Source organism: Hyla sarda, chromosome 1, assembly GCF_029499605.1.
Source record: "Hyla sarda isolate aHylSar1 chromosome 1, aHylSar1.hap1, whole genome shotgun sequence".
Classification (NCBI taxonomy): domain Eukaryota; kingdom Metazoa; phylum Chordata; class Amphibia; order Anura; family Hylidae; genus Hyla; species Hyla sarda.
The window spans coordinates 382,690,294-382,712,011 of NC_079189.1; the positions used below are offsets into that span (position 1 = coordinate 382,690,294).

The 21,718-nt window shown below is 43.4% G+C and overlaps 1 protein-coding gene across 3 annotated transcripts in view; it reads right to left on the minus strand.

Annotated features, from left to right (window-relative positions):
• The window catches only part of FANCC (FA complementation group C), a 428,253-nt gene that overhangs the window by 18,571 nt on the left and 387,964 nt on the right, over positions 1–21,718 (minus strand). For all 3 annotated transcript variants that reach the window (XM_056524729.1, XM_056524736.1, XM_056524721.1), the window contains 2 exons: positions 10,667–10,742; positions 5,564–5,639 (listed from right to left, as the gene is read on the minus strand). In XM_056524729.1, the coding sequence (XP_056380704.1) occupies positions 5,564–5,639; positions 10,667–10,742 (152 nt within the window). The remainder of the gene's footprint in view (positions 1–5,563; positions 5,640–10,666; positions 10,743–21,718) is intronic.

Sequence of the window (21,718 nt, forward strand, 5' to 3'; positions counted from 1 at the left end):
TCTCTTCCTGGTCCCACATGGACACACAGGAAATGCACACACTCTCATTCATGCCAATCATTGACTAAGACGGGTAACAGTTGCTGCCAGTGATTTACTGAGGGAGCATTTAAAGGGGTTACCCCTCGCTTAGACATCTTATCCCCTATCCAAAGGATAGGGGATAAGATGCCTGATCGTGGGAGTCCCGCCGCTGGGGAACCCCATGATCTTGCACGCGGCACCCCGTTTGTAATCAGTCCCCGGAGCGTGTTCCCTCCGGGTCTGATTACCGGCGACCACAGGGCACACGGCTCGTGACGTCACGCCTCCGCTCCCGTGTGATGTCACGCTCCGCCCTTCAATGCAAGCCTACGGGAGGGGGCGTGACAGCTATCACGCCCCCTAACGTAGGCTTGCATTGAGGGGCGGAGCGTGACGTCACACGGGGGCGGAGGCGTCACGTCACACGCCCACGGCCCTGTGGTCGGGGCGTGTTCGCTCCGTGTGTGGTCGGGGCGTGTTCGCTCCGGGGACTGATTACAAACGGGGTGCTGCGTGCAAGATCACAGGGGTCCCCAGCGGCGGGACTCCCGCGATCAGGCATCTTATACCCTATCCTTTGGATAGGGGATAACATGTCTAAGCACCGGAGAACCCCTTTAAGGCTAAATTTGTAAGCACACACTTCAATCACATTTGGATGGCTTTGTTTCAAATCTATTGTTGTGGTGTACAGACTGCTAAAGCGTGTCACTCATTAAATACTTTTGGACCCAATTAAATGCATAAATAGGTAATTCTTAAAAACCAAACTTTATTTTCTAACTTTTTGTTACATGGTGGAAATTCAGATAATCGAGTCCTTCAGAGCAGAAGCTGCTCATACAATATGATTCTATGTTCTTACTCATAAAGTAAGGTCTGAAGCAAGGTACCCCCCACCATAATGTACATATACTATAATAGGGCATATTGTTCAAGGTTGTCCTCAAAGGACAACATTCTTAACCCCATAAGGACCAGGCCCATTTTGGCCTTAAGGACCAGAGTGTTTTTTGCACATCTGACCACTGTCACTCTAAGCATTAATTAACTCTGGGATGCTTTTACTTTTCATTCTAAATCCGAGATGTTTTTTTCGTGACATATTCTACTTTATGTTGCTGGTAAAATTTTGTCGATACTTGCATCATTTCTTCGTGAAAAATTCAAATATTTAATGAAAAAAAAATTGAAAATTTTGGATTTTTCTAACTTTGAAGCTCTCCGGTAATATGGAAAATGGATATTACAAATAAATTATATTTTTATTCACAAATATAATATGTCTACTTTATGTTTGCATCATAAAGTTGACATGTTTTTACTTTTGGAAGACATCAGAGGGCTTAAAAGTTCAGCAGCAATTTTCCAAAAAATTTTCAAAATCCGAATTTTTCATGGACCGGTTAAGGTTTGAAGTGGATTTGAAGGGCTTTCTTATTAGAATACCCCATAAATGACCCCATTATAAAAACTGCACCCCGCAAAGTATTAAAAATGACATTCAGTAAGTGTGTTAACCCTTTAGGTGTTTCACAGGAATAGCAGCAAAGTGAAGGAGAAAATTTAAAATCTTAATTTTTTACACTCCCATGTTCTTGTAGACCCAGTATTTGAATTTTTACAAGGGGTAAAAGGAGAAAAATCCTCTCAAAATTTGCAACTCAATTTCTCTCGAGTAAGGAAATACCTCATATGTGTATGTCAAGTGTTCGGCAGGCGCAGTAGAGGGCTCAGAAGGGAGGGAGCGACAATGGGATTTTGGAGATGAGATTTTCTAAAATGGTGTTTGGGGGGCATGTCACATTTCGGAAGCCCTATGGTGCCAGAACAGCAGAAAAAAACCCACATTGCATACCATTTTGGAAACTACACCCCTCAACGCACTTAACAAGGGGTCCAGTGAGCCTTAACACCCCACAGGTGTTTGACAACTTTTCGTTTAAGTTGGATGTGTAAATGAAAAAAATATTTTTTTCACTAAAGTGCAGTTTTCCTCCCCAAATTTACCATTTTTACAAAGGGTAATGGGAGAAAATGCACCCCAAAATTTGTAACCCCATCTCTTCTGAGTATGGAAATACCCCATGTTAGAATGTAAAATGCTCTGTGGGCGAACTACAATGCTCAGAAGAGAAGGAGTCACATTTGGCTTTTGGAAAGCAAATTTAGCTGAAATGGTTTTTGGGGGGCATGTCTCATTTAGGAAGCCCCTATGGTGCCAGAACAGCAAAATAATAATAAAAAAAAAAAACACATTGTATACTATTTTGGAAACTACACCCCTCAAGGAACGTAACAAGGGGTACAGGGAGCCTTAACACCTCACAGGTATTTGACGACTTTTTGTTAAATTTGGATGTGTAAATGAAAAAAAAAATGTTTTCACTAAAATGCTGGTTTTCCCCCATATTTTACATTTTTACAAGGGGTAATAGGAGAAAATAACCACCAAAATTTGTAACTCCATTTCTTCTGAGTATGGAAATACCCCATGTGTGGACGTCAAGTGCTCTGCTGGCACACTACAATGCTCAGAAGAGGAGGAGCGCCATTGAGCTTTTGGAAAGAGAATTTGTTTGGAATGGAAGTCAGGGGCCATGTACGTTTACAAAGCCCCCCGAAGTGCCAGAACAGTGGACCCCCCCACATGCAAGCCCGTCACTAAAGGACAGGCAAACCAAGCAATTGCTTTGGGCCCCGAGCTGGCCAGGGGCCCCGAGCAGAACCGTGCTTGCCCATCCTGTAGCGACGGGGCAATTCCCTTCCTCACTATTAAGGACATCCCTGTGTCCCGAAAGATGTTTTCAGGACACAGGGATGCCCCCGTTAACTCTCTGCGGCCCCGTGTTAAGTTAAAAAACGCAGGGGCCGCCGAGTGATAGCGCACGCCGGGACGTCATTGACGTCCCGTGCGTGTGTCCATAGCAACGGAGGCGCAGAAGACCGGAAGATTGAGGAAGAGGAAGACGTGCGCTGGTCAGCTTGGTAAGTGACCAGCGGCACGTCATCTTCGGTGTTCCGACCACCGCTTCTCCGGTCCCGGAACTAATGCTATGGCCGGATGGGAGGAGAGGTGGTCTAAGCACTGAAGTGGGGCAGTACACAGGCATACAGCCTCCAGCCATACACTGTATATGGCTGGAGGCTGTATGTCTGTGGGGAACACTGCCAACCTAATGTGGGGAGAACTATGCTGCACCTAATGCGGGGGGAACACTGCCAGCCTAATGTGGGGAGAACTATGCTGCACCTAATGTGGGAGGAACACTGCCAACCTAATGTGGGGAGAACTATGCTGCACCTAATGCGGGGGGAACACTGCCAGCCTAATGTGGGGAGAACTATGCTGCACTTAATGTGGGGGGAACTATGCTGCACCTAATGTGGGGGGAACACTGCCAGCCTAATGTGGGGAGAACTACGCTGCACCTAAGGTGGGGGGAACACTGCCAGCCTAATGTGGGGAGAACTATGCTGCACCAAATGTGGAGGGAACACTGCCAACCTAATGTGGGGAGAACTATGCTGCATCTAATGTGGGGAGAACTATGCTGCACCTAATGTGGGGGGGGGGCACTGTGTAAGAGGTGTATATGTAGTGTTTTACCCTTTATTTTGTGTTAGTGTAGTGTAGTGTTTTTAGGGTACATTCACGCGGGCAGGTTTACAGTGAGTTTCCCGCAAGGAGTTTGCGCAGCTCAAACTTGAAGCAGGAAACTCACTGTAAACCTGCCTGTGTGAATGTACCCTGTACATTCACATGGGGGGGGGGGGGGGGGGGATTGGGCGGCAAACCTCCAGCTGTTGCAAAACTACAACTCCCAGCATGTACTGACAGACTGTGCATTCTGGGAGTTGTACTTTTTGCAACAGCTGGGGGCACATTGCTTGGAAAACCTTCAGTTAGGTTCTATTACCTAACTCAGTATTTTCCAACCAGTGTGCCTCCAGCTGTTGCAAAACTACAACTCCCAGCATGTACGGTCTATCAGCTGTCCGTGCATGCTTGGGGTTGTAGTTATGCAACAGCTGGAGGCACACTGGTTGCAAAACACAGAGTTTGTTACTTAACTCAGTGTTTCCCAACCAGTGCATCTCCAGCTGTTGCTAAACTACAACTCCCAGCATGCCCAGACAGCCGAAGGATATGTTGGGAGTTGTAGTTTTGCAACATCTGGAGGGCCACAGTTTGGAGACCTCTGTGCAGTGGTGTCCAAACTGTAGCCCTCCAGATGTTGCAAAACTTCAACTCCAAGCATGACCAGACTGTCCAGGCTTGCTGGGAGTTGTAGTTCCTCAACAACTAAAGGGACAGATGTTATGTTACAGAAGTACAACTCCCAGCATGTCTGGATGGTCTGGGCATGCTGAGAGTTGTAGTTTTGCAACATCTGGAGGGCTACAGCTTGGGCACAACTGTATAGTGGTCTCCAAACTGTGGCCCAACAGATGTTGCAAAACTACAACTCCCAGCATGCCAAGACAGCCTTTGGCTGTCTGGGCATGCTGGGAGTTGTAGTTTGGCAACCCCTAGAAGGCAGCAGTAAAGATCGCTTTATGGCGATCTTTACTGCTACCTTCACAGCTGTCGTCTCTTCTTTACTGCTGATCCCGCCGCCGCTGACCCCGCCAACGGTCCCCAGGTACCCGTTGCCATCTTCTTCCCCCTGTCTGCACGACATCCATGGGCGGGCAGGGCGGAGATTTCCACGGTAATACCCCCCGCCCCCAACTGCCATTGGTCAGTTGTCATAACCTCGCTCCTATCCCTTAGGATGATCGGGGCTGTCTCTGACAGCTCCGATCATCCCTATTTTCCGGGCTATCGGGTCACCAGAGACCCGATCAGCCCGGAACTCTGCAAGTCCTTGTCATTAGTCAGTCACTAACTGACTGACTAATGACAACGATCAGCAGCAGGGGACCATTCAGATTGGTTCCCAGCTGCATAGTGTCATCGGTCAGCTGTTCAGAACAGCTGTGATGACGTTTCTATCACCATGCCACCGGACATGGTGATAGAAAATGTATTGGACGTTTATGAATGTCCATTTGCGTTACGTCACAGGAAAAATGGACGTTCATAAATGTCCATTTGCGGGAAGGGGTTAAATATTGAAATACAATGGCCCTGATTTGCTAAGTGTGTTGGGTTTTTACTAGTGTGAAATGTTTTCCAACTTGTAGAATTCCAATTGATTAACTATGGGGATTCACAGATTCACAAATCAGGAAAGTTTTCTGACCAACTGTTTTTTGGTGGAAAATTCCAGCTATTATTTCACTCGATTTTCTGTAAATCCCATAGTAAACAGGTTGGGTTGTGAGAACATGCCTCTTTTTCAGGTGGCCACACCACTTTTTGGGTTTGTCGGCTTTGTAGGTTTATTTGGCGTTTTGCACCACAAATTCTGGCGCAGACACAATTAGTTGCGCACTGGGCCACATTTTGGTGCACAACACAAACAAAACAAGTCAGGTTTACAATAGTAAATCAAGGCCAATATATGTACAAAAACAAAACATACTACATTACCTTTCTTCACTGTCCAGACGTCTTAACATGTTTACAATTGTTTTCAAATGCTGAACGCGGATATTAGAGTCCAGTCCTTCAATAAAAAACAGACACATATGTACAGTACACTGGATTTCATACTACTTCAATGGGCATTCTCATTAAAACTAATTTTTGCTATTGCACTCCTTATGGTAAATGAAAAATATATCTAATATACTTTGTTTAAAAAAAAAAAGAAGTTTTCTATGTTTTATAATCAGACTTTGGACCGAAGTCCAAACACAGGAAGTGCAGTCTGGAGTGCTGAGGGGTTGTGTCCAACAGCATATGGCAGTTAAGTGTGAGAGGAGCTATGATGGGATGAGGCTTGACACACCCCCCTCAGCACTCCAGGCTGCTCTTTCTGTGTTTGGACTTCGGTCCAAAGTCTGTGTATGAGATAGGGGGAAAATGTGCTCTTGGGTTTTGTTTAGCACAAATAAAACATAGAAAACTTCATTTTTTTTTAAACAAAGTAGATTAGAAATATATTTTATTTACCATAAGGAGTGCAATAGCAAAAAATGTTTTAATGAGAGTTACCCTTTAAGTAAATGGAATAGCAAATATAATTATTACATGTAACAAGTCTATTTCAATACTTTTTATTTTCTGGTGACTAGGTGCTAGTGACAATGTAGTAACACACCAACAACATAATGGGGGAGATTTATCAAAGTGTTATTAAAGCATATATACATATATATATATATATATATATATATATATATTTATTGCTGGCCGAATAAAAATAATATGTTAATGGAGCAATACGCAATACTTACCTATCCATACGCCCCAGCTCTACCACAGGTCTGCTTAGCCAATCACTGGCCGCACGGAAAATCTCCATGCGGACATTCTGGAGACTGCAAGTGTCGGCACATTAGCACCATACAGGAATTTGCCCTCTAATAGACGGCTATGCATTCTGTGCAGTGTCCGCAGAAAGAATGAACAGGTTCACTACTTCTGAGAACACACTAATCAGAATTTTTTTGCTGGAAACATCTTGCACAGAAATTCTGCTGTGTGCACAGCACAGCAGAATCCGTTAAATACAATGGGACTCTGCTGCAGCGGAATTTCTGTGCGGGAATTCCAAAAGAATTCGGCAGCTGAAACCAAATATGATCAATCTTTTTTCTCCTGTACATGTGCCTCCCTACACATATCATGTGCCTCCATAGTTATTTGCTGCTCGATCTTTAACCATTAAGTCATTGCATCAGATTCCAGGTCTCAGGTGACATAAAATAAGCAGCATGCTTAGTGGAGGACACTTAGGCTAGAATTCCACTGAGGTTTTTTCCCACCAGTAAAAACGCCAGGAAAACTGCCACGGATTTTCCTTGCATTTTGGCAGTTTTTCTGGCGTTTTTCCTGGTGTGTGGAAATAGCCAGTTTTGTCCCCTGTGGCACTTTTCTCACTGCCTTTAGGGTACCACTCTGTGGGTCGGATGCTGAGCACCCAGTCCACAGAGTGTAAGGAGATGAGGAATGATGTACAGAATCACTACTCACCTCCCCCGGCTGTATAGTATACAGGGGTGCATAGTGTACCTGTATATACTATACAGGAGCCGGGAGAATCCTGTCACCAAACTGACTGGACTCCCTGCTCCTATAGCCCTTTTGGCGGTATACACTATATACAGCTATCTATAGATAGCTGTATATAGTGTATACAGAACACAAGGTCCACTTACCTTCCTCGCCGGGTCCATGTAGCTCCGCCCCCTAGTGATGATGCCATTAGGGGTGGAGCTACAGGCGGGAGCCAGGCTAGTAAGGGTCTGAAGCTCTGTTCCCATTGTCCGTTTTGTATAATGTGAACAGACCCTTCTGCCAGTGTCTACCCAGACAGGGAGACTCCAGCTGTTGCTAAACTTCAACTCCCAGCATGCCTAGACAGCCAAAGGCTGGGTAGACATTGCGTTATGGGCACTCTGCCCAGTGGAGAGCGGCAAAAATGTCCTAACCAATATTTTTGTGTTTTTTTTTTCTCATTTCAGATCCGTGTATGCAGAGGATTACGGCGGATTCAATGGATTACGGTGGATGAACTGTTGTTTCTTTTTCTTTTAATAAAATGGTTAACGAGGGCTGTGGGATTTTTAAAATAAAATAATTTTTCCAATGTATTGTTTTTTTTTATTGAATTTTCAGGCTTAGTAGAGGGAAAAAAAGCAAGCGCTAACCCCCAATTACCCCAATGAGAACCCTATGCGTTTTTTTAATATAAATAAATAAATTTAAAAAACGCATAGGGTTCCCCGTGTTTTCATTATCAGCACAATACCAACCAAACAGCAACAGCCTGACGTTACCAGGGTGGGCGAGGACCATTGTTACTGGCCCTCCCCAGCCTAAATAACGCCAGCCTGTTACCGCCTAGGCCCAGGAGAGCCATTTTTGATTCTCCGGGCCTGTTGGTACCGGCTCTTCCCGGCACTCCTGTGGGGGTGGGTACCGGTGTAATAATTGGGGGTTAGCTTAGCTGTTTTTGAGGCCAACGCTAAGCCCTGGCTTAGTAATGGATTCCGTCAATAAAACCGTCTTCCACTACTAAGCCTGAAAATTCAATTTAAAAAAAAACAAAAAAACACAACACATTGGAAAAATTATTTTATTTTAAAAAACACTCCCGCACAGCCCTCGTTAACCATTTTATTCAAACAAAAAAAAAAACCAGTTCATCCGCTGTAATCCTCTGCATACACAATCTGAAATTAGAAGAAAAAACACAAAAATATTGGTTAGGACATTTTGTGTGCTCTCCACTGGGGAAAGCATCCATAATGCAATGTCTACCCAAACAGGCAGCCTCCAATTGGTGCAAAACTACAACTCCCTGCATGCCCAGACAGCCTTTGGCTGTCTGGGCATGCTGGGAGTTGTTGTTTAGCAACAGCTGGAGTCTCCATTTCTGGGTAGACACTGCCAGAAGGGTCTGTTCACATTATACAAAATGAAAAATGTGAACAGAGCCTTAGACTAACCAGCCTGGCTCCCGTATGAAGCTACACTCCCCTAATGAAGTCATCACTAGGGGCGGAGCTACACTGACCCAGCCGGGACTGGAGGGAGGAAGGGGATTTCTTCATCTTCTGTATACACTATATACAGCTATCTATAGATAGCTGTATATACTTTATACCACCCAAAGGGTTAACCTACACTGTCCAGCAGTGTAAGTTAACTCTTTCCTTGCCGGGTTTGCGCATAGCGCATAGCTCAGCAAGAGGTTAAGTGAACCAGCAATGTGTATACTGAATACACATTGCAGGCTCACTGTAAGTTCTTGCTGGGCAGTAGATATATAAGATGTATATCTACTGCTCAGCATCAGCTGTTCTCCGGGCTCTGTAGCTGTGGGTACAGCTGATCCCGACGTTCACATCAGAAGGATCGCAGCGGGTGTCAGGAGAAGTGACAACTGCTGTGATCTATACCTTACTGCGGGTACTACTGCTTCCAACATGGAGCACACTACCTGCATTAATGGACAGATCAAAGCGAATGTCACTCCTGACACCCGCCGTGATCCTCCTGTATAATGTATAGATGCGGCCGGCCGCTCTTCTATGGTCCCCTGCACTGACGGATATATACACCTATTCATATTTCCTGCAGAGAGCTGTGATTGGTGTAAACAATCTGGCCAATCACAGCTCTGCGGGAAATATGAATAGGTGTATATATACGTCAGTGCAGCGACCATAGAAGAGCGGCTGGCCGCATCTATACATTATACAGGAGGATCGCAAAGAGGTGATCTGACAATTAATAAAAATAAAAAATAAAAAATAGTTGAAAACACACATACTGCATTTTTATTATTGTCGGCTAAATTTTTAGGTCCCTGCCTACACACATAAATTGATCCCTGTTTAAAAATGTTGTTCTAAAAAAGATGAATTTCATCAAATACAATTTTTTCCATCACTACTTTATTTTTATTTTATTAAAAAAGGTATCTCCATCACTTTATTGGTTCACTTAAGTCCAAAAAAGAATAAAAACCGCCGGCAAAAACGCAAAAGCTAAAACCAACATGGCGTTTTTCTTGGCGTTTTTGCTCTCCCATAGACTAATATGGGAGGAATACGTCACGATATCTGTGCAAAAAACGTTTTGTCCGGCGTTTTGGAAAACCAGCCTCTAAGCCCAAAATGGCTGAAAAACGCCAAATGGATTAAAAAAAACGCCAAACTGAAAAGACAATTTTAAGTACATATTGGCCGACATTTATCACTGTAGGTGTAAGTGAAGCATTTTTCTACACCTTTTTGTGTGTGCTGGTAATGTGTACGAGCACCAAATTTATTAAATGGTCACAGTGCAGGTCACATTTTCTGAAATTTCTCTCTTCACATACACCAAAAAGCTAAGCTAAGTCTGGGCTGATGTAGTTTTAGAGACTTTTCAGTGGCTTTGTGCCTTTTTTGCACCTTTTCAACAAAAGGCACAGTTGATAAAACCCTTCCATATTATGTGTATTGCCAAAATCAGTGGATTGCAACTCGAAATCAGGGGAAAAGTGTAAACTAAAAGGCGCAAAAAAGGCGCAAATAAACTCTGCTTGCGCCTTTTTTGCACATTTTCTAGACACAAAAAAACTGTCTAAAGGCAATGATAGATGTCGGCCATTATGTTTATCTTTAAATACATGTCTATATTTTCAGAGACAGTAAATGTTCTAGTTGAATACAGCAAGAGGTATGCTGGACAACCGAAAGATTAATTTTCTTTCCTGACCTCAGATCCTATAACATGTTGAAATGAGATGTGAGCACATTCAGCTGCACACTGATGCCCAAGCATCTGATATCCTTGAGAATCAGATCATTACATGCATAGCTTGTTAACATGACAATACAGCACATGATAGACAAGATGAGAGGGATGCAAAAATGAGTCTCCTATTTGTGCACTATAACCAATGAACATGTTATGAAGAGAGTATATTTTATAAAATGAGAATAAATGGAAACAATGTAAAAAATGTCTTGTCTGCAACACCAATTAACTGATAGAAACGGATAGAAATGTTGTGTTAGCACATGCAGTCAGTACCTTCAACTTTTCTGAGTAATGCCAACACTAAGGGAGTATTCTTGTGTGAAAAATAAGCTCTTAATGGAAGCCTGGCCTAAAATAATGGAAAATAAAAACTGTTAGGACAAAAAAATATATATAATATATATATATATATATATATATATATATATATATATATATATATATATACTGTTTCATTTATAAGTTAATAAAAAATACTTTTTGTACAGTACAAAACTTACAGTGGTTTTCACAAACCTAAAGTATTCCAGCATATTTTTTAAATGTGCGAAACTGGAGGAAACTAACCCAAGTGTAAGCCATCAATATTACGCTGATTACCACAGCCACTACGAAATGTATGGTGTATGCTAGCATGAAATTGTGTTAAAGGGGTACTCCACTGGAAAACATTTTCTTTTAAACCAACTGGTGCCAGAAAGTTACAGAGATTTTTAAATTACTTCTATTTAAAAATCCCAATCCTTTCAGTACCTTTTAGAGAGGAAGTTCTTTTACAGAGGAAGTTCTTATCTTTTTGAATTTCCTTTCTGTCTGACACCATGCTCTCTGCTGACACCTCTGTCCATGTCAGGAACTATCCAGAGTGGAAAGAGATGCAGGAAAAAAAACGGAATGATAGCGCAATCCACTCAGATGTCGGTTTGAATAATAATCTTTTTTACTTTCAATAGTTTTTATTGAAAAGAACAAATTTTTCAGTAAGAACAAACATAATACAAACATTGGACTTATCAGGTCAAGCAACAAAACAGTGGTACAGTGAATCATGTCCTACAGACCACAGAAAAAAACAATAGGTGATAGTCCATTCTTTTTAACTTGTAGGCTAGCAAAATAAAGCTATAATTGAGTAAATTGCCTCATCTTTTTAGAACATAAAATAAGCGCGTGTATACAAATAGAAAGACTTTAAGTGCTAGCAAACGGTCTAGTAATGAGAGGAACCAAAAAGTGTATAGGGTGCAGACCCCTAAATGTGGGATATAAGTTATAGTGATATACAATGTGGAGAGTCTATCCATAGCTGCCATTTTCGAAGGAAGGAGGGATAGGTACCTGCTCCTAATATTTTTTCAAAAGCATAGGTGTTGTTTACTTTTTGTATAACCTGTGAGACTCGTGGGATGTCTGTTGATTTCCAGTGACTTGTGATAAGAATTTTTGCTATTATGCAAATTATACTATATATAGCTCTCATTGAGGGCGGTATAAGATGTGGATCAAGGAACAATAGAACTGTCTGTGGGGACCATAATATTTGCAAATGAAGGACCTCAGTGAGTAGTGTGAGACAGTCTTTCCAAAATGGTTGTACGAGAGGACATGTCCATAGCACGTGTAACAAAGTGCCTATGGAGCCACATTAGAGCCAGCATCTATCAGGAGAGCCACGATAGGCTCGGGCGATTTTGTCTGGAGTGAAATACCAGCGAAGTATGGTTTTGTATGCTGATTCAACATGAGTGGCACACACAGTGTTTGTTAATATTTCTAAATGCTGGTTCCCATTCTAATGAATTTTGCTGTATGTCCAAGTCCCTTTCCCACAATCTCAGAGGATACGTCTTAGAGAATTTCTCTGATTTTGAGAAATATGTGTAAGGGATTTTTAGGCCCGGGGACTCATTCTTTAAATAAGTAAGGGTAGGTGAGTGCAGTCGGTTGGAGGGAGTTAAGAAAATGGCGTACCTGGAGAAATTTGTAAAAATCTGTTCGTGGAATATGGAAGGAGGATGTGAGATGTTGGAAAGATATCATTGTATGGTCTTGGAACAAGGGGCCAGTATCCGATAGGCCGGTTATCAACCACGAGGCCAGGGACAGGTTGGGAATGTAAGCCTATATAAAGGAAAGAGGAATATTTTCAAGGTTTGCCTGTCCCGAGGAATTCAGGGTAGTAAGATAAAGTTTCCAAACCTGAGTGATATGGTGCAGTATGGGGTTATCAATAGTAGGTGGGGTAAGGTTCCATAAAGGAAGGAGTAGGAGATCTTTAGGTAAATATGGGAAAGCAAGATGACATTCAATCTGAACCCAATGGGATTTAGGAGGATCATGCCACCAATATTTGAGAGAGGATATTAAAGTCGCTACATAATAAGCTTTAATATTAGGCAAGCCTAAGCCTCCAATTGATTTGTTTTTAGCTAGGATTTTGGAAGATACTCTCGCTTTCTTGCCAGCCCAGATGAAAAGAGTTAGGATGCTTTGTGCTTTGATGAAAAAGGAATTAGGTAGTGCTATTGGCAAGGATCTAAAATGGTATAATAACTTAGGTAGCATGAACATCTTGAATGCAGCTACTTTACCGACCCAAGAAGTGTCATGTTTCAGGTAAGTGTCCGCTTCAGAGGAAAGATTCTGTAAAAGGGTTAGGTAGTTAACTGGGAAAAGTGTGCTGTGCGGGTAGGATAGGTGTATGCCTCAGTAGTCTATGGAGGCAGTTCTCCAGTCAAACAGAAAGGAGGACTGAAGGGAGTGGACTTGTGTTTGCGGGAGGTTAAGTGGTAAGGCCTGAGTTTTAGACTTGTTGAGGGAATAATGAGAGACGGCCAAATGTGTTAATGTTTTCCAGGACTGCAGGCAATGATTGATCAGGGTTAGCTAATGTGAGGATGACATCATCAGCATACAAGGATATTACATGCGAATGACTCCCAATCTGTATCCCTGATATTTCAGAGCATTGACGAATGGCCTGTACGAAGGGCTCAATAGAGAGTATAATGTATCAAAGGAGATAAAGGACAGCCTTGACGAGATCAGTTGGTAATTTCAAACGAATTGGACATGCAGCCGTTGGTGAGAACCCTAGCTGAGGGACAAGAATACAAGGATAACATTGCTGAAAGAATGCTGCCAGTAAATCCCATGAACCGAAGAACTGAGAAGGCGAAGGACCAGCAGAGCCGGTCAAACGCCTTCTCGGTGTTCAAGGCCATTATCAACGAGGGGATGTGGCGTTTATCTGGTGGAAAATATGCAATAACCGTCTGGTATTGTCTGAGGTTTGTCTACCTGGAACAAAGCCAGATTGGTCGGGGTTGATTAGTGAGGGAAGCAGGGGGGGGGCAATCTGTTGGCAAGTATTATAGCATAAATTTTCAGGTCTTGATTCAAAAGGGATATGGGGCGGAAGTTTTTGAGGAGAGTCCATTGATTTGCCAGGCTTGGGGAGTGTGGTGACAAGGGCTTCAAGGTTTTCTTTAGGCAATGAACCAGATTGCATGGCATGGTTACAAAAAGCTAGAAAATGTGGTGACAGGATAGGCGAATATAATTTAAAGTACAGGGAGATAAAACCATCTGGTCCAGGTGCTTTATTTTTGGGGAGGGAGGATATGACTTTTTGAACTTCCTGGCGTGTGGTCTCACTATTGAGAGTTTAAATTTGTTGGGACAGGATTGGTAAGTCAAGGAAAGAAAGATAATTTTGCATTTCAGATAAAAGGTTGGATGGCGTGGGGGATCAGGCCAAATTGTAAGGTTGTGAGTAGTATGTCTGGAAGCCGTTGGCTATATCCTTAGGTGTATATAATTTTGTGCCTGTGGTAGGCTGGATGAGAAAAGGAATACGAGTTTTTTGCTGATGGGTTTTAAAGGGGTACTCCGGTGGTTAATTTTTTTGACTATATGGCGGCATCTTTGTAAGTTTAGTTTTTTTTTTCAATATACATGTGTTATATGTTTTTGCAGCATGTGTGTGTTTTTCTTACCTGTTTGTTGGGCAGGAAGTTCTGTAGTTCAGAGGGTTTTCTTTTACGGTTGTCCACAGTTCTGAGTCTGTTGTGGACAAGATGTCACAGCTTTTTTTTTTTCCCTCTGTCTGCATGAGAGGAATAAGCCACACCCCCTCATCTCATCCAGCTGAGTACACAGCTCCTCACCTCCCCTCCCCCTGCTCTGTATTCTAAGGACACAGGTCTGCACAGGAGAAGGACCTCACAGAGAAGATAAGTGTTATCTGAAGGGAGGATGAGAAGGTGCACTGGCTAGGGATGTATGGACTGCAGGGGAATACATCTCATACTGGGAATGATATAGATGGGGGAGATTTATCAAAAACCTGTGCAGTGGAAAACTTGCCCAGTTGCCCATAGCTACCAATCAGATTGCTTCTTTCATTTTTCACAGGCCTTCATAAAAATGAAAGCAGCAAGCTGATTGGTTGCTATGGGCAACTGGGCAAGTTTTCCTCTGCACAGGTTTTGATAAATCTCCCCCTATATGTGAAGGGGGGGGGGGGGGGCGACTCCTGAATGAGACATGCTGGGAGTTGTAGTCCCTGTTGTGTGTGTATGCTAGTGTTTACAAACCAGTGTGCCTCCAGCTGTTGCAAAACTACAACTCCCAGCATGCCCTGACAGACTTTGGGCATGCTGGGAGTTGTAGATTTGCAACAGCTGGAGGTACACTGGTTGGGAAACACTATTCAAGCCTATTCAGCATACACATCATGTTACACCAGTGTTTCCCATCCAGTGTGCCTCCAGCTGTTGCAAAACTACAACTCCTAGCAAGCCCAAAGGCTGTCAGGGCATGCTGGGAGTTGTAGTTTTGCAACACCTGGAGGCACCCTGGTTGGGAAACACTGGTGTATGCCCTACAGAGGTGTGGTGAACTACAACCCCCAGGAGACTACAGAGGCAGCATGCTGGAATTATACCACAGACTGAAGACTCCTGAATGACACATGCTGGTAGTTGTATTTTCTTTTGTGTGTGTATGACAGTGTATCCCAACCAGGGCTGATTATATGCGTGTGCTGTGTATAAGGGTGCTGACCCGGGAAAATAGTAGGATGGGTAAAGGGCGGAACAAACAAACAAAAAAATGGAGCCGCCCCAAACCAGCAAGGCATGTGGCATGCTGGGATTTGTAGTTTTCAGCATAGCAAGAAACAGGAAATAGAAGCAAAGATAGGAAAACAAAGTGGGGGATAAAAAGACAAAGAACGGAAATAGAGTAGGCTAAACAACAAGAATAGAAAGGAAACAAAACAAATAGGGTAAGTCAAAAACGGAAAAACACGTTGACCACCGGAGTACCCCTTTAAGTCTATGGGCCAGAAGCTTTCCAGACTTGTTATATTGTGCATAATAAACTGCACCTAACTTCCTATGAGCTTTCTCATATATATAGGAGATGACAACGGAGATCATTCCTCAGGGAGCTTACGGTTTGGGCAGTGGTGTTGGAGGGGTTCGTTTTGTTTATATCTTCCGCATGTTTTAGGAGGGATAGGATTTCAGTAAGTTTTTGTTCCCTAAGTTTTTTGAGAGTGGCGCCGTATTTGATGCAGAGTCCCCTCACTACCGCCTTATGACAATTCCAGAGTGTGAAGGGGTTCGTCATGGACGGGGCGTTGAAAGAAAAATATTCTTGAATATCCCCCTCTAAGGCGTTGAGAAAATGACTGGTCCGAAAAGGGCTACATCTCCACATATGTGCTGGGGAAGATGATATGTCATCCCCAACAGACATGTGATTGCAGAGTGGTCCGACCACTTAATTGCTTCTATGGAAAATTGGTTCCTTCTCGGCAGTAGTGTTCTATCCACCAGGAACATATCAAGGCGTGAATAAGAATTATGGACCCCAGATAGAAAGGTATATTCCTCCAGAATATCATATAAATCCTCATGATGGAGTCAGGACTCCAAGGTGTGTGTTGGGAGGCGAGTGTTAGAAGATGTGTCAAGAGAAGAACAGGCTATCATGTTAAAATAACCGCAGATAATGTGTGAACCCCAAGGTGACTTATGGAGTCAGCGTAGCATTGATTTAAGAAATCTCATTTGACCAACATTTGGTGCGTATATAGCCGCAATGGTCAGAGGGAGTTTATTAATGGTGCATTGAAGGATGATGTATCTCATAGCAGGATCAGGGATGCAATTGTTCAACGAAAAAACAACCGTATTACGAATAGCAATATCAAAACCCCTAGTTTTAGAGGTATGCGTGGAATGAAAGATATGGTTGTATGCCTGGTGTTTGATCCTATAGGTGTCCTCCTGTAGTAGATGGGTCTCCTGAATGCACAAGACGTCACATTGTAAACCCCTAGCCTCCCTCCACAGATGTGATCTTTTATGTGGGGCATTTAGACCGTTTGCATTAATGCTAGCTAGCTTAATAACCATTTATAAAAAGGGAATGAATAATAGAAGTTGAAGGAGTATAATAATAGAGGTGACCAAGTGTGCCTCCCAGCCAGCACACATCGGGTCTGATAGGGAGAGATGAGACATTATAATAGGATGGAGCGCAGTCGGGTACAGTGAAACATTCAGGGGGTAAAAATTGTGAGAACCAATATAAACAAGAAAATAACAAACAAGAAAATAATACAGTAGGCTCATCTTTGCACAGCCGAAAGAGCAAGGATGGGGGTAAAAGTCCATCCTGATACCGAGGATTTACCAAACCGTCGGAGCCCGAGCCTCCAGCCCGAATACCATAGTGAAGCAGTCAGTAATCATTCAGGCTGTAGACCAATCGTTCTGGATGCGATGGGGCGTTGGGTTGCGGTTAGTCGCTTCGTTTGTAATCCGGTTGACATTCCAGGATTTCAGAAGACAGTGTCCATCTAATACGGATCTGACCGCGTGGATTTTCTCTCCTTTCTTGATGAGTAGACAGGTGGGGAAACCCCATCTGTAAGCGATTTTGGCTTCTCTCAGCGCTTGAGTAATCGGTTGTAACGCTTTGCGGGCCTGCATAGTTGCTGCGGAAAGATCCGCACATACTGAGATTACGTGGAAGGGAGTAGGAAGACCCCGATTTCTGCGAGCACATTCCATAAAACGTTCTTTAGTGTTATAGAAATGAACTCTCGCTAACACGTCTTTGGGAGTATCATCAAAGAGATGCTTAGGAAGAGGCAGTCTGTGGGCTCTACCTACCTCCAATTCAGTGGGGGAACAATCTGGGAGGGCCACCTTAAGCATAGAGTGGACGTACTGTGGTATGTCAGCAGAGGATAATGACTCAGGAACCCCACGGAATTTGATATTATTTCAGCGGCTCCTGTCCTCCACTTTCTCTCAAAGCAATAAGGTCATCTTCCATAGTGTTGTGGGAGTCAATCAAGTGATTGTGAGAGTCAGAGAATTCTCCAAACTTATTCTCTATATGGTCAACTCTCTCACCAAGATAATCCATGGTACCCTGAAGTGGTGAGACCATTTTTGACATATCTTTTAAGGTCTTATGGAGTACCAATAACATGCTTTTCATAGCTGTGTCAGTTAGAGAGCTTCCTGAGACTGTTAAGCTCTGCAAGGCACAGTCCTCTTCTATGTATTCATTATCAGAGACAGACACAGAATCCCCCCGTACCTGGTCTCCAGAGGCATACCTGGGTCTCTGCTTGAGTGGACTGCAAGATGGTGAGAGTCCTGTGGCGGTCTCCTCGCTGTGCTGTGAACCCATCTGTGGGCCTCTGACACGCAGCTTCTCAGTGCTGCCGTAAGCCGCGGCGTGAGCCAGTTCGACAGGGTCCGGCGATGTGTCGGGTGGCAGCGGATGTAAAAGCGGCACCGAAGAGGAGCATCTGGTAAGTGTAGGAGCGGGGTCTGTGGCAGTAGACAGCCCCCGCTGTGAGTGCGAGGGAGACACTGCATGTGCGCGCTCAGCGCCATATTGCCGGAGAGAGCCCATGTGGGTAAAGCTGAATTTAGCCAGGGTTTCCTGGCGTGTCACCTTCCTTCTTCTGCCAGGAATGGTGGACGGGAGTTCAGGCAGGTATTGTGCCAGATTGGGGTAGTTTGAAGTGACTGCAGTCGCTGTAAAAGGTCGCTTTATCAGGTGTGAGGCAGGAGCTCCTTCACAGCAGAGCCATTCTCCTCGTCAGCCAGGCCACGCCCCCAATAATCTTTTTTAAAACCAAATCTCAACGCATTTCGAGGCTTACACATGCCTCTTCCTCAGGTAAAAATAGGCTTACATACATGCAGAGTAAAAGGGTCTGTTTAAAAGGATTCTCTTGGTGCCAAAAAAATAACGAGGTCACGCCCCCTGTGGGCGGGGCTACGGACCTGACATCAGTTTAATGACTAAACATGCATTTAAAATCGCAAGGCCATGCCCCCTGGAGGCGGGGCTATGGGCCTAAAATCAGTTTAATGTTAGATGACTAAACACACATTTAAAATCGCGAGGTCACACCCCTGGGGGCGGGCCTACAGATCTGACATCAGTTTAATGTTAGATGACTAAACATGCATTTGAAATTGTGAGGCCACGCCCCCTGGGGGCATGGCTACGGATTTGAAATCAGTTTAATGTTAGATGACTAAACACGCAATTAAAATCTCAGTTTCTATAATGAAATAAATGAAGGAACTGAAAATATATGAAAAAATAATAATAATAATAAAAAAAAACATTAAATAAAGAAATGGTCTCCTTATTTGGTGTATGTGTCACGTTTTTTGAAATAGTGATTATGAGGAACTGGGCTAGTAGGGGATTTTGGTATTTATACACACATTTATAAACTGTAGATTTGAATGGAAGAAAATGTTGGACGGTGGTGCATCACCGGACTACTTCCATACATTTGTTGAGGCCTGCAGGTGACATCGTATTCAGTTTGTAGGTCCAATATGACTCCGTGTGTTGTAGTTTTTTAAATTGGTTGTGTGTATCGACTGGAATGCTTTCTATGGCTGTGATTTTGTATTCAGAAAAGCTACTGTTGTGTGATTCCTTTGCATGGCATGAGATGCTGTGGAACATAAAGCCCTTTTGGACGTTGGACTGATCTTTGTTCATCCTTGATCTCAGTTGTTGTATGGTCCGTCCGATATATTGTAACTTGCATCCACATTCCAATAGGTAGATGACATGTGTTGTAGAACAGTCGATTTTGTTTTTTATTTCGAAGGTTTCCCCTGTGGTGTTACTTTTGAATGTTTTCGTCCCATGCTGAATATTCAGACAGGACTTACAGGAATGGCTCCCGCATCTGAAGGTACCAGGTCTTTTACTATGAATCTTGTGGCTGGTTGTAGGCTCTTGAGTCGACTAGGAGCTAATTTGCTTTTGAGTGTGGCGGCCCTTCTGTATGTTAGGTGTGTTTTTTTGGGAATGTGCTGATTTAGGACTGGGTCTTTTAGCAGAATGTCCCAGTTTTTTTCCAAAATCCGCCTGATGGTGTTGTGTTTTGTGGACTGTAATAGCCTTCTACCCTACAACAGCTGCCACTACAGGAAGTGGAAACTAAATCTACCATATGGACAATGCAACCGTATACACAGAAACTGAACGAAAACGAAAGACTATAAAGCCCAAAGCAACACCATATCCAACTGCTTCATCGAAAAGGGATACCCCAAAAAAGTAATAAAAGCAGCCTACCAGCGAGCCCTGACAGAGGAACAGGAGGAGAGGAGTGGCACGGTAGAAAGGAGCATAGAATCCAGAGACCATAATGTGGAATGCTGTGGAGTGGTGAACCCAAACAGGAAGAAAGAGAGGGACGGGGAAAAGTCCAAACCGAATCTAAACACAACTTTATAACCACTTATTCCACGAAACACAACACCATCAGGCGGATTTTTGAAAAAAAATGGGACATTCTCCTAAAAGACCCAGTCCTAAATCAGAACATTCCCAAAAAACCACACCTAACATACAGAAGGGCCGCCACACTCAAAAGCAAATTAGCTCCTAGTCGACTCAAGAGCCTACAACCAGCCACAAGAGTCATAGAAAAAACACCTGGTACCTTCAGATGCGGGAGCCATTCCTGTAAGTGCTGTCTGAATATTCAGCATGGGCTGAAAACATTCAAAAGTAACACCACAGGGGAAACCTCTTTGAAATAAAAAACAAAATCAACTGTTCTACAACACGTCATCTACCTATTGGAATGTGAATGCAAGTTACAATATGTCGGACAGACCATACAACAACTGAGATCAAGGATGAACAAACATCGGTTCAACGTCCAAAAGGGCTTTATGTTCCACGGCATCTCACGCCATGCAAAGGAATCACACAACAATAACTTTTCTGCATACAAAATCACAACCATAGAAAGCATCCCGGTCGATACACACAACAGATTTGAAAAACTAGAACACAGGGAGTCATATTGGACCTACAAACTGAATACGATGTCACCTGCAGGCCTCAAAGAATGTATGGACGTAGTCCGGTGATGCACCACCATCCAACATGTTCTTCCATTTTCATCTACCGTTTATGCATGTGTATACATACCAAAATCCCCTACTAACCCAGTTCCTCAAAATCACTATTTCAAAAAACGTGACACATACACCAAATAAGGAGACCATTTATTTATTTAATGTTTTATTTTTTATTATTATTATTTTTTCATATATTTTCAGTTCCATTTATTTCATTATACAAACAGTTGCAGGTGGGCCCACCTTCCCCTCCCCCCCCATCCAGGACCATCCATCACCATATGTACCATGCCCTAAACCCCCCCAACATACCCTCCCCCACAGTCTATCTGTGCAACACCGCAGGTCACCCCTGTAACCACATGATGGTGCCATATGCACCATACCCATCATTCCTATCCCATCCATCATCATGTACTATCCCACGTATCCATCCCTTATTGGGCAGCTTTCCACCCATTTCCCACATACAACTTCGCTCTGTAGCGCAAGCTATGGCTTCTATCACCATCCGTGCAACATCTAAACTGTCATCACTAGAATCTTGCGCAGCTGTCTTCAGTTCCAGCTCTGGCCACCGTAGCACAAGAATCATCATCATTAGTATTTCTCAAAGTTGGCGCATACACAGGAGCACCAACTAGCGCTTCTCATGCCAGAACCCAGCAAACTAACAGGACCGGCTCCTCAACATAACCATGTGTTTATGGTCACTAAGAAAACCTGTTTTTATACTGTTCTATCTATATGCCAAAACCACTGGACTTCATTATGCTGTTTTAAGTTTATTTTATATGCGTGTTTAGTCATCTAACATTAAACTGATGTCAGGTCCGTAGTCCTGCCCCCACGGGGTGTGGCCTCGTGATTTTAATTGTGT